Source organism: Acipenser ruthenus, chromosome 47, assembly GCF_902713425.1.
Source record: "Acipenser ruthenus chromosome 47, fAciRut3.2 maternal haplotype, whole genome shotgun sequence".
NCBI lineage: Eukaryota > Metazoa > Chordata > Actinopteri > Acipenseriformes > Acipenseridae > Acipenser > Acipenser ruthenus.
In genome coordinates, this window is record NC_081235.1 from 5666499 (window position 1) to 5682046 (window position 15548).

Consider the following 15548-nt stretch of genomic DNA (forward strand, 5'->3'; position numbering starts at 1 on the left):
CAATATGCTTTATGCATATGGTAATTTTATCAGAACATTCTGCCTTGAGCAGGGACAGCCGCTCCAGATCTGTGTACAGGTGTATAACATCTTACTAAAAGTACTTGCAGTGTATCTGTTATAGTTCCAGCTAATGTGTGTAGGATACAGCAAGGCTAAAAACCAAGAAGAGAACACAGAATATACACTCGACAACATTAAAAAGTTTAATTCTTTATCATAGCAAATGTTACTATACAACAAATGTTCGACTAAGAAAAAAAAAAAATCTATGATGGTACACAATGTTTTCAAACACCTTTTGCAATCTTTATACAAACTAAATATTGAATATTTGGAAAATAAAATAAAAGGTTGAGAATATTGTTAAGTGTGGTATACAAATATTCAAACTTTACAAAATTTTATATATTTTTTTTTCTCAAACTGCAGCGTTAAGCAAAAAGTAGGTCTATTTACTAGAAACAAACCCCAAAAGAAAGTTAATTCCATGTCATGATCTGTACAGCTAATAAAATATGAACCTGCATGGTGAAATATATCATACAAAAGTAGCGTTTAGGAGAAATGAAAAAAATTACAAAGGAAAGAGAAGGTACTAGGATGTTGCTGAAAGGTATAGAAGACAACAATTGATAAGAGACCACAAAAAAAAAAACACAGGGAACACAAAACATTTTAATATCTTTTGTTTGTATAATAAAACCTGCCAAGGTGTTGGGAGCTTCAAAAACCGCTCAACAGTGACACCTGCTGGGGGGGAGGATATGCGACTACAGTCGCTGAAAGCTTCTGTGGGGTACAGTAGAAAGGGCCTTCCTACTGTGACAATAAATGTTATGTGACGTGTTCCTGAATAGTTAAAAGTACGCTGGATCTCCATTACAGTACAGGGTTTAAGAGTAAACAGAGTTCCAGATTACGAGGATTCATTCATCATAGGAAATAGAAAATTGGCTTTTAAACTGTACAGGATCGATTGTGTTACATTAAGAGGAAGCAGCTTTCAATTTTTATTTTTTTTAAATGTCCCCTTACCTTTATGAATTACCTCTGAATTCAGAAGCTGCTCTTAAATTGGTTGCACACCATAGATACTGTATATGCAACATAAGCTACATTAGCCAAAGTGTATTTATAGCAGAAAGAACCAGCTAGCTGGCTGCCTGCAAATATTGCAGGAACAGTAGGGAGATTTTTTTTGTTGTCATTTTTTTAATATATAAAAAGAAATCAACATTCCTCAGTGTGGTGGTATGAAGTGAAATGTGGCTGTTTAATCAAATACTGCAGTATTAAAACTGTTTAAAAGAAAAAAAAAAAAAAAAAGAATTAAAACTGCTTGTTGAATTGAAAGTCTCCCATCGATTCAGAAGGGCGACACACACACTGGACTGCGACCCACAGCTTCGGAAAAGTTATCCAGCTTCTATCGTCTCCAGTCTAGAACTTTGAAAGCGTGGTGAAATTTTCCGCCATGACAAAAACCAAAAAACCAAAAAAACAGCACTGTGGTGGACGATCGCTTTCCTGTCAGCCCTGGTTTTGGCGTGTCCCGTGGTATAGTGTTTTACACCGACCCTATCCTTCTTGCTCAGCGCAACATTTGGCTGGTGTTTCTTACAACTGTTTCTCTACATTCTGTCCGGATGACTCTGTGCAACGCTGTGTCCACAGCCGTGTCTCAAGAACAGGCGCAGGCTTGTCCAATATAAAAGCCTTTCCTATAGGGAGGTCCATACAGCCTCTGCTACCATAGAAAGAACCATAAGTTAATAATATCTAAAAGAGATCTAGATACAATATTGTAGGTCAATGGCAGTATAGTGCTCCTGCTTTGTTTCCTCTGGACTCCACATGCGCTCTCCACTCCCTACCCCCGCGATGTCTCCCTGAAGTGCGCAGCCTCTCACAGCAGGCTGGCCAGGCTGGTGGTCGGTCCGTTTTGGGCTTGGAACTGCACTGGAGGGGGTCCGTCTGTCCACTACAACACAGAAGGAGATGGTCAGTGAACTTGCATGGAGCGCCTATCTTATTTATCCAAGCTGCTGTGTCTATACAAAATAATAAATTAGGCATGTGGAGTGCCATCCCCCTGTGCCACCTAGATCACAATACAGGTCTACACTTTATATTGACTGGTTTTGCAGTCATAGTCTGTGGAACTTCTTACTTCTAATGTCCACAGAAAATTCAAAGAAATTTGGGTTCCTCAAGATGCATGCTTCAACTGCTCCGATATCAGCTCCCTCACTATGACTTACATTTCATGGACAGAGTGTGGAACACCTTATTTTATCAAAAGTCCATGAGAAGTGTCATGGGTGGCAAAGGCTATAAAAGCATTCAGTGTATTACTGCCGCCCCTCCCTGGTTCCCCCCTTCTCCCTCCCCCACTGTAAAGGTAAGTGTCTCCGTGTCATACGGTGATGAGGTTGTGCTCAGGAAGGCTGCAGGCTGCGATGTGGTCCTGGAGGAGCTGCTGGGAGAAATTCTGGTGCATCTGAGCAGCTTCGTGAGCGTCCATCGTATTCCCACACGCCTTGTTCAGATCTGCACAGAAAGGGAGAGGGGAATAATAATAATAATAATAATAATAATAATAATAATAATAATAATAATAATAATAATGATAAATTTATATATATGGTAGACCCTGATATTGATACGATACAGCCAACAGAAATTTCCTTTGGAATGTAAAATAGATATTCTAAAGAATATTGATGTGATATAACCATGTGAAATTTCTTTAGAATATATAGTACACCCCGATATTCAAAGATACAGCCATCGTAAACCTTGTATTGGATATTGTGTAATGTTTGAAATGACATAACACAAATTAGATTTGTTGTTTTTTCTTAATCAACTATAAACTAAAAAATAATAATAATAATAATAATAAATAATAATAATAATTACAGGGTTCTGTATAAGATACATGCTCATTTTCACACAGCTTGTATCGTGCTGCCCCTATACGATATTCTAACCGTTGAGATATTTCAGAAGAACATTCACGACGAGGGTGAGGCCATTCGTCCGGTTGCTATTATCCCTACATGTTCAAGGGATCCTGCCACAAATTCATAACAATATATAGACATCCTTTGGATAAAGGCAACTTTGAAACTTGTGTTTGTCAAAAATAATAAACCCTTGTGGGTGTTTCCAAAAACATTATAAAAGGAATGAGCCCAACGTTTATTCCGTTGAACTATTTGCAAGATGGTGCCAGATTAGTCACAAGTTTTCAATAGATGCTTTTCCTTGCTAATTCTTTCCTGCAGGCATTTGACAGACATTGTATCAGCACATGGAAACTGTACGCTGTCAGAAACGACATTCGTGCCAGTGGTTAAACTGAGTGGCTTCCAGCTAACACAGCAAAAACGCAGACAAAAAATGCCCTGTCCCATTCCTAAATACAGGGGACAGGTTTCGTGTCACAGAGAAAAGTGCTGTTGAGACCAAAATAAGTATACCATCAGATACAGATGCTCTCTAATGGTCATTGTATCATATTGCAATAAGTCATAACTGAACCAGTGGCTAGCAAAAACCTCACAATGCCTCGACACTGCGTAAGAATTGTGCAATGCCAGCCCGATAGTTTCTATTTATAGCAGAACAATTTTATAGGTCCAGGTCCAGCCAAAAGGCATTAAGCAGCAGTTATTAGAGTTCAAGTCCTGCAGGACTTCTTATTTCCTTATAAAGGAGGTTAACACCTAAGATTACAGTGACTGGGCGATAGAAGGGTTATTTATATTCTGTGCTTGGCCAGTCACACCAGCCTGACTTGAGGGCAAAGTCTGGAATCAGAGGTGACCTGGATCTGTTCTGCCGAGCGCCTGCCTGTTTTTCTACACCAGCCCCATCAATATTAAATTGTAAAATCAACTTAAAATGCATGAACGTGATGTAAAGATGTGAAAAGGATAGTGCATCCTTTGAGAGGTTTCTTAAAATCTGCTCATGTCCATCTCAGGTCAACCAACTAGAATAATAATAATAATAATAATAATAATAATTTACCAAGTTGCAACAAAGTAATTCAGATATAAAGGTGGTGATTAAAACATGATTAACCTATTATGTTTATTGATTGCCATATTTTTTTGTTGCAAGCCTCAATTAAAATTCATTACAATCAGCGAATCGCCCAGTGCTCTATTTGTAGTCTCAAGTAGAGGGTTCGCCAGAAACGCATGCTTCCCTTGCTTCCTTAAGACTAAAGCTCTGTTTAAAACATGCTAAAAAGATGAATCCAGTTTTTAGTTTGTAGCCTCTTACCTTTCAGCAAAGCAGATGACCAGAGCTGGACAGACATGTCTGGGATCTTGCTGGCCAGTTGCATGGCTGGTACAACCATGTTATTGCTCTCCTGATGGGAAGAGCGCACGAACCAAGGTTAGCTGCAGACCAGCTCCAGCTCCTACCCCAACAACCTGCTTTACTTGTCTGGACTTATAATGTCCAGCGGATGGCCAGAGTTTAACTCAAGTCACCAGAGGTACAGTAAGCCTCTAGCTGAACATTTTGGTTCAGTCTTAACTTGGGATAAATTAAGTGAGCATCCCACTGAAGAAAGTGTGTTAAAAAATCATGGATAATACATGAGCTAATGTAAATTGATATTGGTGTTTTTGTGATGAAAACCAACAGGCTACCAGAGTCAGAATACAGTCTACAAGGCATGTAGATAGGTCGACGCTCATTTTCAAAACGTTTTCGAACAATTTATAAGCCATTCAATTGCCTATGTTGGGATTGTTTTGTACTTGCAATCTTTTTTCTTCTTTCTGGACTGTACAGATTAAGGAGAATTCAATTTGACATGTACAACTTTGCTTATTAAATCACACGAGTTCAGATAATGCAGTAGGGGATTATACAATGTACTTTATCCAGGCTGTACTGTATCTGTTAAGAGAGTCCCTGATCACACCTGCTGGAACAAGACTCATAGAACATGTCATCATTCTTATCCCCCTGAACACGTGCAAATTGAAACTAGATTACTGAGAATGGAAATATTTGATTACGGATCAATGCATTATTGCACAGTTTCGGCCAAAAGAACCACACTGTCTCTAGATATTCCTGTAACACTGGACTTCTGTGCAGATCACAAGCAGTGCTTACCCTGTGGTTTCCCAGAACGTAGAATATGTGTCCGAGCAGAACAAGTGAACAGGCCGTCAATCGATTCAGATCTTCTGCGTTGGACATTTTCAGGGTCTCCCGCAAGAATCTCCTAGAGAAGGGGACAAATACAAAAATTCAAATCAATAGAATACTTGCCACCTTTTCTATTGCTAGGTACTCTGCTGCACACATGCAGCAACAGTCCGTGTAGGGACTCCTGAAAACGATGCAAAGAAACTAGCAGCGTTAACTTTATAAATCCTTGTTTTTTATGTTTTCGTCTCTGGGTGGGGTGGTGGATAGATCCAATTAACAGTATTTAGGTGACCTTTGGGATATTTCCGAATGAAAAGAGCAGACTGCAGCAGTTGTCGCGAGCGCATCCAATTTGTACTGATCTGTGAAAGCGTTGCAAGACTGAACGCTCGCTTTTCCTCAGCCGTTCAGAGCAAGCGGAATCTAGTTAAATCACCCGTCACTGTCGTTACTCACTTTGCTTCGTTGTAGCGTCCTTGGAAAAAGGAGAAGAGCCCTCTGATGTAGAAAGCAGCGGCGCGTAAACAGTGGGAACTGGGAAAAGAGATTTTTTTTGTTTGTTTTATTTTTAAAGATAATAACGGATGGAAATTAGACTCCCACTGCATAGCAGTTTGATCCATTCCTGGTTTTACCATGAGCTTGTTACTTTTACACTGTGGCTAATCAAGCTCGTAGTAAAACATGGAATGGGTGAAAATGCTATGCAATAAATGTTTTTTCCACCACTGAAAAGGAAGCATAGCATGTGTCTTTAAGCTGTCAAGACACTGAAAACTAGTAAGAAACAACTTTTATAGATCTATATAACCATGTATATTATTCTCTTTAGTTTATTTGCCTGTAAAAATATGAAAATTCCAGAAGGTTTCTATTAAGGATTTCAATGGTGGCAATACTGAGGCCATTTGTTTAGATCAACTGAATAGATATTGATGTAATATTTTAAATAAGGGTTTTACACAAGATTACCAACGTGATGTTGACCAATTAGACCACTCTTAAGAGGTCAGGTTCTACAGCCTTATCCAAATGCTGCTCAATGCTAAATGTCTTATTTGTTTAATTAAATAAGCAGACTTTTAATAGAGTTTTATTTACACTTCCCCTATCAGATGTTCTTGTCAAAGAACAAGAGCAGCGAGTTATTACAACCGGCACAGAGTTTAAGTTTTGCCTCCAGTGTTCCGGTTTCTCTTTTAACTCACTGAACAGAGTTCTCTTACCTTACAGGGAAATTGTGATCAGGGTTTATCCTCTCCAACAGACTGAAAAGCTGCAGACGCAAAACCAAAAAAAAAAAAAAAAAAAAAAGGATTTAATTTGCTTACTGCCCATGCATTTATGAAGTACGAAAAATATTGTTTAAGTTTCCAATCAGGATTTTTATTTTTTTTTCTACTTGGGATGGATCCCAACACCTCAAGCCTATGGGGTAATGTTGCTTCATTTTGGTTAGCCTTTTTGTAGAATTTCTCCATTATTTATTTTAGCAATTCGATAAGCCCTCCTGCAGCCTTATCTTTAAATTGTTCATTTACTTAAGCCGTCAGTTCGAGTACTTGATAAGTCACACTAGTATACAAGTGGGCATTCTTGAGCGTGCCATGCTGTACCCTCTATGAATGTGAAGGCTTCCTAACATAGCACCTCCGTTACTGACCTCCTGCTGCCGGTTTCCCTCTCGGATGTAGACACTGGCCAGGTTGGTCACAATAAACGTCCACAGTTCCTGATGCGTGGTCAGCTGAAGAAAAGGTTCAGCACAACGTCAATTCAAATGACCTGGGACTGTTTTTATGGTAAGCCATAATGCTAAATATTTATGAAAGGTTTTTTTTTTTTTTTTTTTTACTTCAGTGTACCATTCCTGATAAATAAAAATGAAATATTAAGTATTACAAAGGAGAGGGAGGGAAGGGGGGGGGGGGACAACTGAAGGACGATTTAAGGAATCTTCATGTTTATTGCATCGACTTGGTGGCATCGAAATCGGATGTCTGTGTGATCGCTGTTGACATCGACAACACGGGTGTCAAAGTTTTCACCAACACGTAAACAAGGAGAGTTGTCAAGCCCAACAAGCTGTCAACATGATGGACAGCCAGATATCTGAGCAGGTCACTCCCCATTACTCTCCTTCTGACAGGCAGGGCGCGTCTGTGTCTGTATGAACTAAAGGGTCATCATCTCCCTTGCAGGGGTGAGCTGAAGCCAGAAGGGAGCAGTTTAGGATAGTCTGCCCTGGTCAAGCCCATGCTTGCTGTTGAACCAGAGACACGCAGACACTGACAGGCAGGATCAGTGTGGATGTCTTTCGGCTGTTACTGACCCTCCTTTCACCACAAGTCATCTAGCAGACAGTAAAGTCGGAGGTTAAGTAAATCTAATGAAAAAAGGGCCTGTAATCATTTTTATTTACAGTTACGCCAACGTTTGATTTTATTCCTGTAAATCTTCCGATGGGAGACAATCTTTAATTCTATCAAATGAAGACCGCAGAGAATCTTAATGTCACTTCAAGTTTTTACTTTTGGGAAGATTTAATGTAATTTTGTGTAGAGACCCAGGATCTCTTAGACCACTTACCCGCAGTGCTGTCGTGAACTGTGCCTCTGCGTTATCCATGCAGTTTACAGAAATGCAATAAAGACCCTGGGGGGGGGGGACAGGAAAGAGGAAACTAGCATTAGCCACTTATTTAGGAAGTCAGTACAGTTCGTTTTCAGTGGTGTTCCCATCAGCAACAGGACAGATTACTATATTGACACAGCAGGGCTTAAGTTTAACTGACACAGCAAGCTGATTACTTGATTACTGTCTTTCCTGGTTTAAAACAAACACAGTGCAAATCAGACCTGCAATTTTAACTACAATAAAAGGGTGGAGTTACTGAGCCCCCTGCTGAAGGCAGCTAGGAACTGCAGGGTGATTTGAAAGAAGAGGGCTATACGCTGAAAATGAATTACAGAGCGTGGGATTCATAGCAGTGGTCATCATAGATAAGACATCCTAGTATAGAAGACTGACCGCACAACACAAGTATACAACCACCCTGCCACTAAAAATATCCTCCTTACGAGATAGCTGGACAGTTGGACAGATATACAGGCACAGTATGAAGCGTCTCTGGCAGACAGCGGTGTACTCACTAGTAAAGTGTGGAGCTGAGCAGCGTGATTGGAGAATAACCTGGGGGACTGCTGGCACAACTGGCACACCTGGGATATCTGCACCAGTAAAAGACAAAAGTTATTAACGCAGCGACAGAGTACACCCTAGCAGTGCATTTGTTTAGTTTGTTTAATTTCAAGCCAAGGACAAAAATTCAGCTTTAGTAAAAAAAACTGAGTGCTCCGTGGGGATTAATTCTAATTCAATTAAAATGAAAATAAATAAATCTGGATTAAGGGTCTCGTTACAGGCGTCTGAATCTTGAAAACTGGTTACCACGACCTGCATTCATAGCGTGCGGAAAACATTCAAATACAGATCAATTCCTAACATTCAAATAGACAGAAGCATCATTCGACAGCTCTGTATAGGTTTTAATGCCGGACTACAATGATAATATAAATGAATGCGAGCGCTCCTTGCTGACCTCCTGCAGTGCGGTTGCTTTGTGTCCGGTGACGAGGCGACACATGATGATGTGCTCCAGCAGTATTACCTGGAACGAGGACAGGATCGGGCTGCAGTCCAGCACTGGAGAAAACACACACACACACAAAAAAAATACTACGGCGGTCAGCACTTTTTAATTTTTTGAAACAGTTTGTGAAATCTGTGACGTACAAGAAGCTACCATGCCAAGAAACATGCAAAAAAGCACGAAAAAGTGCATTTATAGCATGGATAGGAAACACAACATGGTTTTCTGCAGCTGACCATGGCACGGTACTTACTTTTTAATTTTTCTAACTGCATGAGTGCTTTGTCAGTGTATTTCTGAGCCTTCTCCAAATAGCCCGCTTGCATGGAATGCATAACCGTCACCTGAAAACGCAAAAAATTTGCAGTTTATCTCGGATTATTTCATTATTTTAAACTCACGGAGCTGAGACAGAGATTTTGTGAGCCTTAAATAAGCTGCCTGTACAAACGGGTGTGTCTATGCCCAGATGTGAGCAGTAAAACCTGGAATGGTTTAAACTTCTATGCAATGGGGGGTCTTCAGATGTATTCTTTATTTTTTTTCACTTACCATAGAAAAGAATACATTAGGTGCCCAAGAAGACAGCTCTTGTGCCGCTTCACAAATAAAAGAAACTAAACAAAATTAGTGGATCTGATCACTTTAGTTAAATTTGTTTTTTATTCTTAGGAAATGCACTTTAAAGCAGTGGTATTCTTTTGTGGCTCTTTCAGTCCATTGCAAACCAGGACTTTGTTCCAATGAGCCATCTATTTACTTAATTAATTGAACACTTCAATTGAATAGTTAAAGACTAGTTCAGAACAAAGGCTATGCAGTGCTAAATTCAATAACTAATGGCACGGTTGGAACAAGGTCCATGAGTGAGTACTGGAGCTTTAAAAGGGTTTAACAGCCCCTGTCTTACTGCGAAACTGAACAAAGCCAGCGCTTACCAGATAGACGAGCACACACATGTGCTCCTTTGGCAGCCAGTGGAAGAGATCGGCAGGGTTGCTGGGCAGAATCTCGTCATCATGGAGCGTGGAGATGGTCTGGATGCACTGCTGCAGCTGCTTCAAGCACGGCTTCACACTTTTAACCTGCAGCAAGAAGGAGGGAGGAAGAGGAAGGGAGGAGAGCACCACCAGATTGAATTAAAACAAACTAGAACTGGAAAGAAAAAACAATAAAGTAACAAAGTCGAGCTTCCAAGACGATCACCAGGTTTAAGACGAACGGGTTAAGGGTTTTCCTCTCTATGGGTAAACCTTTTCTACCCTTCCCCAGAATTCATACCTCTTACCCACTCCTGAGACAAATGACCCCTCCCTACCTGTACCAGTACGTTTACAGTTCTTAATCACTAGACTGAAGAAAGCACTAGGCAACTGTCTAGTTAGTTTCTTATAGCTTAACAGGGATGGCAATGACTCCTATTACACAGCAGTTTCACCCATTCCAAGTTCTATTACAAGCTTGATTAGCCACAGAGTATGGGGAACAATCTGAGGTGTGTCTTATTAAACTCCTAGTAAAATCAGGATTGGATCAAACTGCTATGCAATGGGGGTCTTCTTTCAATCCCTGGTTTAATCTTAGAATTCTTGTTTTGAAGTCAAGGTCCACAGCTGCCTGGCTCTCTTCCAGTTTAAAGACCTACATCTTTTAACAGAAGCTTTGTGTGTTTACCTGCCCAGCGTCTAGGTAGTGCGTGACCTGCAGCACCAGGAAGAAGACTCGCAGAGACTCCTTCTGGATGGGGTTTCCCTGCCAGTTCTCCACGATCTGACCGCACAGCGTCAGCAAGGGGTGCACCTCCTGCAGCTTCCTCTCCATCAGCAGCAGCTGCCATTACAAAATAAACACAACATTATCTATTAGTAACATATTTTACAAGATTTATTCCCCCTTATTTTAAACCTATATAATATACACACACATACATACACACAACTTAGGTTAACATGATCTTACACAAAATACAAAATGATTCCCACGTTCTTGTTAAGGAAAGACAGGTGCCTCAATGCTCATGAAAGTAAAGTTGCAGTCTGAACACTGGGGCAATCATCATTTATTTTAAGCCTTGCCGCCTTATTGGGTTTCATTTAAATTCTTAAATTCCTGCACCACGCTTTAATGGGACATAATTCATGTGTTCCATCTGCTACTGGAAATACTGGAAACTAAAACACTTCCAGAAAGTATTCTGACAACTGCTTTTACATTTCACTGGACTGGAATATTTCTATGTTCTAAATACCCAGTACAAACTTTTTTTTTTCCCCATTGTATCTAAATTATTATTATTATTATTTATTTCTTAGCAGATGCCCTTATCCAGGGCGACTTACAATTGTTACAAGATATCACATTATTTTTACATACAGTTACCCATTTATACAGTTGAGTTTTTACTGGAGCAATCTAGGTAAAGTACCTTGCTCAAGGGTACAACAGCAGTGTCCCCCACCGGGGATTGAACCCACGACCCTCCGGTCAAGAGTCCAGAGTCCAGAGCCCTAACCACTACTCCACACTGCTGCGAAAAACTTTTTTTTTTTTTTTTTAATTTAAAAAAGAAACCATGATGAAAACTTACCATTCCTTTACTCAAGAGAAACAGTGCTCTGTAAAAAGAATAAATACATAAAGTAAATAAAGCCAAAATATGTATTCAGAAGTAAATACAACATTTTAAAAAATACACATATGACATTACAAAGTTCAAAGGCATTAAACATTCTTTCATAACTGCTACAGACAAAGACACTTTGCATGAATTCTAGGATAGATCAATGGATAGATACCCTTCATATTTTAAAGACAGTTCTGTTCTACATTAGAGCATTGATCTTTCATTCCTACCTAAGGCACAAAAAGTGCTATAACAAAACAACTTGAATCCCTATGTTGCTGCCCATACTAGTTTGCATTGCTCATGCATGCAACTACTACACACAGCAACATACAAGATCAATACATTACTTTATATATAGTGTTTGTAAAAAAAACAACAACATTCTATCAAAATGTCAGATGCAATTTTTTTTCCCCCCTCACAGCAGAAAATTCAGTGAGGTCTTCACCTTTTATTATCAAAAAAAGAAACGTTTCCACATACCTCAACAACAAAATGCTCCTGTCCGCTCTATTTGTAATAGAAAACCACTGTTAAAGTTCCTGAAATTTCTAACACGCAACACAATTGAAGTCTGAAAAGTATTAAACGTGATTCACACTCCAGTGAAAATGATGTACACTTTTTTTTTGTTTCTCCTCTTTCTGATGAAGCAATTTGTATTTACTAAGTTTCTGACAAAGAGATTACAGGATTGATCAAATCCGGCACAAGTCCATTCCAGAACATGTTTTCCTTCCAGCCTAACCTTGAATATACAGCTTCTCCTGCTGTGGCCTTCCTGTGCACATTTTAGACTGTATAGATTTAGGGACCAGACAGGAATAAAAAAAAAAAAGAGGACTGGAATGGACCATTCATGCCGCATTTAACCAGCCCCGAACGAGGCTCCACCGTTTCAAAAGGTGAAGGATCAAGCTGTGCAATAAAACCTCTGACTGTCTTTCATGGGCTACATGAAGACCACAAAGCCCTAGACACACGAGAAAGGGACACCCCCATATTCCAATCATGGTGACCACTATAAAGAAATGCAGTGTGGAAATACGGTAACATTCAATTGCTATCCTACATTTTACTCTCTGGATTCCACATACAAACACTATATATAATAAATAAAACTAAAACAGGGTGTTTCAGAAGTCTGGAACCATAGGCTGCTTGATCAGACCTAGAGGATGGGACAGGGTTTGCACCCACCATGCCTGCGAGTTAATGGAGAACATGGACAATATATAAATATATATTTTTGCAACATTTGTGACGATCCTGTTTTTCTTTTTAGGTCTGACTGTGGTTTCAGACTGCTGGAACGCCCTGTATGCCACCCTAGGATCAGGAAGGTGAACATCAGAACGACTATATTACCTGGTGTACTCCGACCCCACTACCCTGGCATACTCCGCTCCCACTCCCAGAAGATCGCACGCTGACACAAGGTCCTTCTCCAGCGTGTGCAGTTGCTATAAATCAATGAAGAAGAGGAGCTCAATAGAGGTACAGTTACAGCAGCAAATGTTACTTTTACTCCTGCTCAGAATCCACAGCTTCAACGTATAGCCTTCTCATAATGATTTTTTTTTACCAAGACTATAAAAGGGGAAAAAATTGTGCCAACTCTCAACTCAGGACTCGGTGCTTACCGCAAGTTGAAACAGGAGCCGACAGTGCCAGTATGGTGTTTGTTGCGAGATCTGGATTGCTTTGCGCAGAAGGGGCTTTGCTGAATCAACCAAATTCTAAAACAACGAAAAGACTGTTGTTAAGACAATAGGACTGTACGGAAACTGATGACGCTTCTTAAAAAAATATTCTGCACAGTTACAAAATATTTCAGACAAATTAAATCAAGATTGAGAAACTACAAAAGGAGATGTTGACCAATATTGATGTGATGAATAATTAAATCCAAGCTTAACCTAACAAACAAGCCTCACTCTCATTGCAGGGAGAATGCCGGGGGGGGGGGGGGGGGATTGTCTACCTCTCAGCATAGTTAAGATCATGGGTACACACCCAAATCTCCATTCTCTCATGATCATTACACATGTGTAATCATCATGTTCAATATAAAATAAATAACTACCACTCACCTGTTGGCAATACAGTTCTGATAAAAGACTGGCAGCTTCAAATTTAACATCTTCAAATTGAGGGATCTAGAGTTCTTTGTAAAGGATTATTATTATTATTATTATTATTATTAGTCGTTATCCTTAAATGAAGAAATGTGCAGACAGTTTTGAAGAGACTTTTTTTTAGACTAGAGGCTTATACATTTCCCATTTTCTGAAGGTTCCTCAAAGTATTTTTTAAAACAATTATTCAGAAAAAGAAACAGGAAATCCCATGTATGTGTACAGACAGATTAAAACAGTCCTCTTGTTGTCAGCTGGACATGTAACCCAGGCGGTTATTTTTGTAATAAAGATATCACACCGCCTGGGTGCCTATAACATGTCAGAGTATTAATATATGCATCATCTGTGAGCCCACACAAATTAAATCATTTACCAAAAGATTTGGCTACTTGACTAGTTCTACCCTTTCAAATACATCTGCCAAATATGTCAACCCCTGAAGTGATCTGACATGTAACCATCAGTCTCCATGATGTTTTCTTGAACCTGTCTCCCATAGCCGTGAACAGAAACAGCGGACAGAAAAAGGATACTTGCTGAGATACCAACCACTGAAAAAGAAAAGAAAAGAAATGTTAGTGCCATGGCTCTGCTGCACACATGAATCAAGCTAAAATTGCTCAAGACGGTAAATTAAAATGTCAGAATTGCAATATATAACATCCATTATATTCACAATATTTGTCATCAGTGCCCTTACTATCTAAATAGCTAGAGTGTCTATATATATATATATATATATATATATATATATATATATATATATATATATATATATATACACACTTTAAAAAACGATGACTGTTGAAAAGTTTGCTATTCCAAGAATGTCATATTACACTGTCTCCATGTGTTGCTTTTGATATAGAAACATGACACTGTCTAATACTGATACTGATCATATAAGGGGCGTAGTTACATTGCGGAAAATGAACTCTTATTTCAAGAGCCCTAAATAAAGGAAGTAAATACAAATTCTTCTAGACTCCTATATTATTAATAATGAACTGATCCGGCGCGTCACAGCATGTTGACTGGTTAAAAACTGTCAACACCTCCAGGTAAAGTAGTTCCCTCAATTTATCAATTTAGTTTGCGTGGTTTGATTTCATCTTTTAGTTTAAAAAAAATAAATAATAATAATTCTCCAAACAAAAAGGAATCTGCTTGTATTTACAGCTTGAAAATATTAAAACATAGGATTATATGGGAAGGAGACACTTCATACGGGAAAATAACAATAATAATAATATACAAAATTAAAATCACATAACACTTTAGAAATGTTTAATTAATAACCGGTATGTCCCATAGCAAGTCAGGCACTTCACCTGACATCCTTAAACTCGTCCACAGTGTGCTCTTTACATTAGAAATAGTCGTTTTTAGCTTTACATTTTATTTTATTTAAGTTGTATTACAATTCAAAGCTTACGTGCGGAATAAATCTCTGACTATTGCCCGAATGATTCTTTTTTTAACGTAATTATTATTAGTATGTTATAGAGAATATGCTTTCTAATTATAGTGTATTTGCTCCACCGTTTCCCTCATTATTTCTAGTTTATTTTTAATACTATTCTGGGGTGTATAACACCATCTCTCCCTTTTCCTCTGCTTTCCCGGTGTGGCCTGCCATTTGTCCCGCTTCCCTCTCAGATCCCCGGCCTTTCCTAGAACCTCCCTTACCGCTTTCTCCAAGTGATTCCTGGCCAGCTCGCTGTTCTTCGTGTGGTGGTACAGCACCGATCCGAGCTGCAGGTGGGTCCGCGCCTCGACCCTTTGCGGCGGCTTGAACTGGAAAACAGCCTGGAGACAGTGGACGCAGAGACGGATCTTGGGGGGGCTGGAGGTACGGAAGTGTTCCGCGAAGCCTAGCAGCGCTAGATACCAAGACTCCGGGGCCTCACCGCCAGACGCCATTTTGCCGTCAACAACA

General features: G+C 39.5%; 1 protein-coding gene across 2 annotated transcripts; it reads right to left on the bottom strand.

Annotated features, from left to right (window-relative positions):
* Positions 1-183: 183 nt before the first annotated feature.
* Positions 184-15532, bottom strand: LOC117428928 (MAU2 chromatid cohesion factor homolog). 2 transcript variants are annotated; one of them, XM_034047961.3, is made up of 20 exons: positions 15299-15532; positions 14143-14160; positions 13562-13627; positions 13112-13207; positions 12837-12931; positions 11952-11978; positions 11430-11457; positions 10517-10672; positions 9781-9927; positions 9096-9186; positions 8792-8895; positions 8343-8420; positions 7780-7845; positions 6854-6937; positions 6417-6466; positions 5647-5724; positions 5152-5263; positions 4300-4390; positions 2426-2553; positions 184-1984 (listed from the first exon to the last, which is right to left on the bottom strand). In XM_034047961.3, the coding sequence occupies exons 1-20, from the start codon at positions 15530-15532 to the stop codon at positions 1910-1912; spliced, it is 1824 nt and encodes a 607-aa protein (XP_033903852.1). In that variant the 3' UTR covers positions 184-1909. The 2 variants fall into 2 exon arrangements, with proteins under 2 accessions (XP_033903852.1, XP_033903853.1); XM_034047962.3 differs by lacking the exon at positions 11952-11978.
* Positions 15533-15548: the final 16 nt, after the last annotated feature.

Coding starts and splice junctions, on each gene's coding strand:
- LOC117428928 (XM_034047961.3), bottom strand. CDS start 15,532: ATGGCGTCTGGCGGTGAGGCCCCGGAGTCTTGGTATCTAGCGCTGCTA. Junction 11,458..11,951: donor AGGAGCATTTTGTTGTTGAG/GTATGTGGAAAC, acceptor TTCTTTTTACAG/AGCACTGTTTCTCTTGAGTA. Junction 9,928..10,516: donor ACTACCTAGACGCTGGGCAG/GTAAACACACAA, acceptor TTCTTGCTGCAG/GTTAAAAGTGTGAAGCCGTG.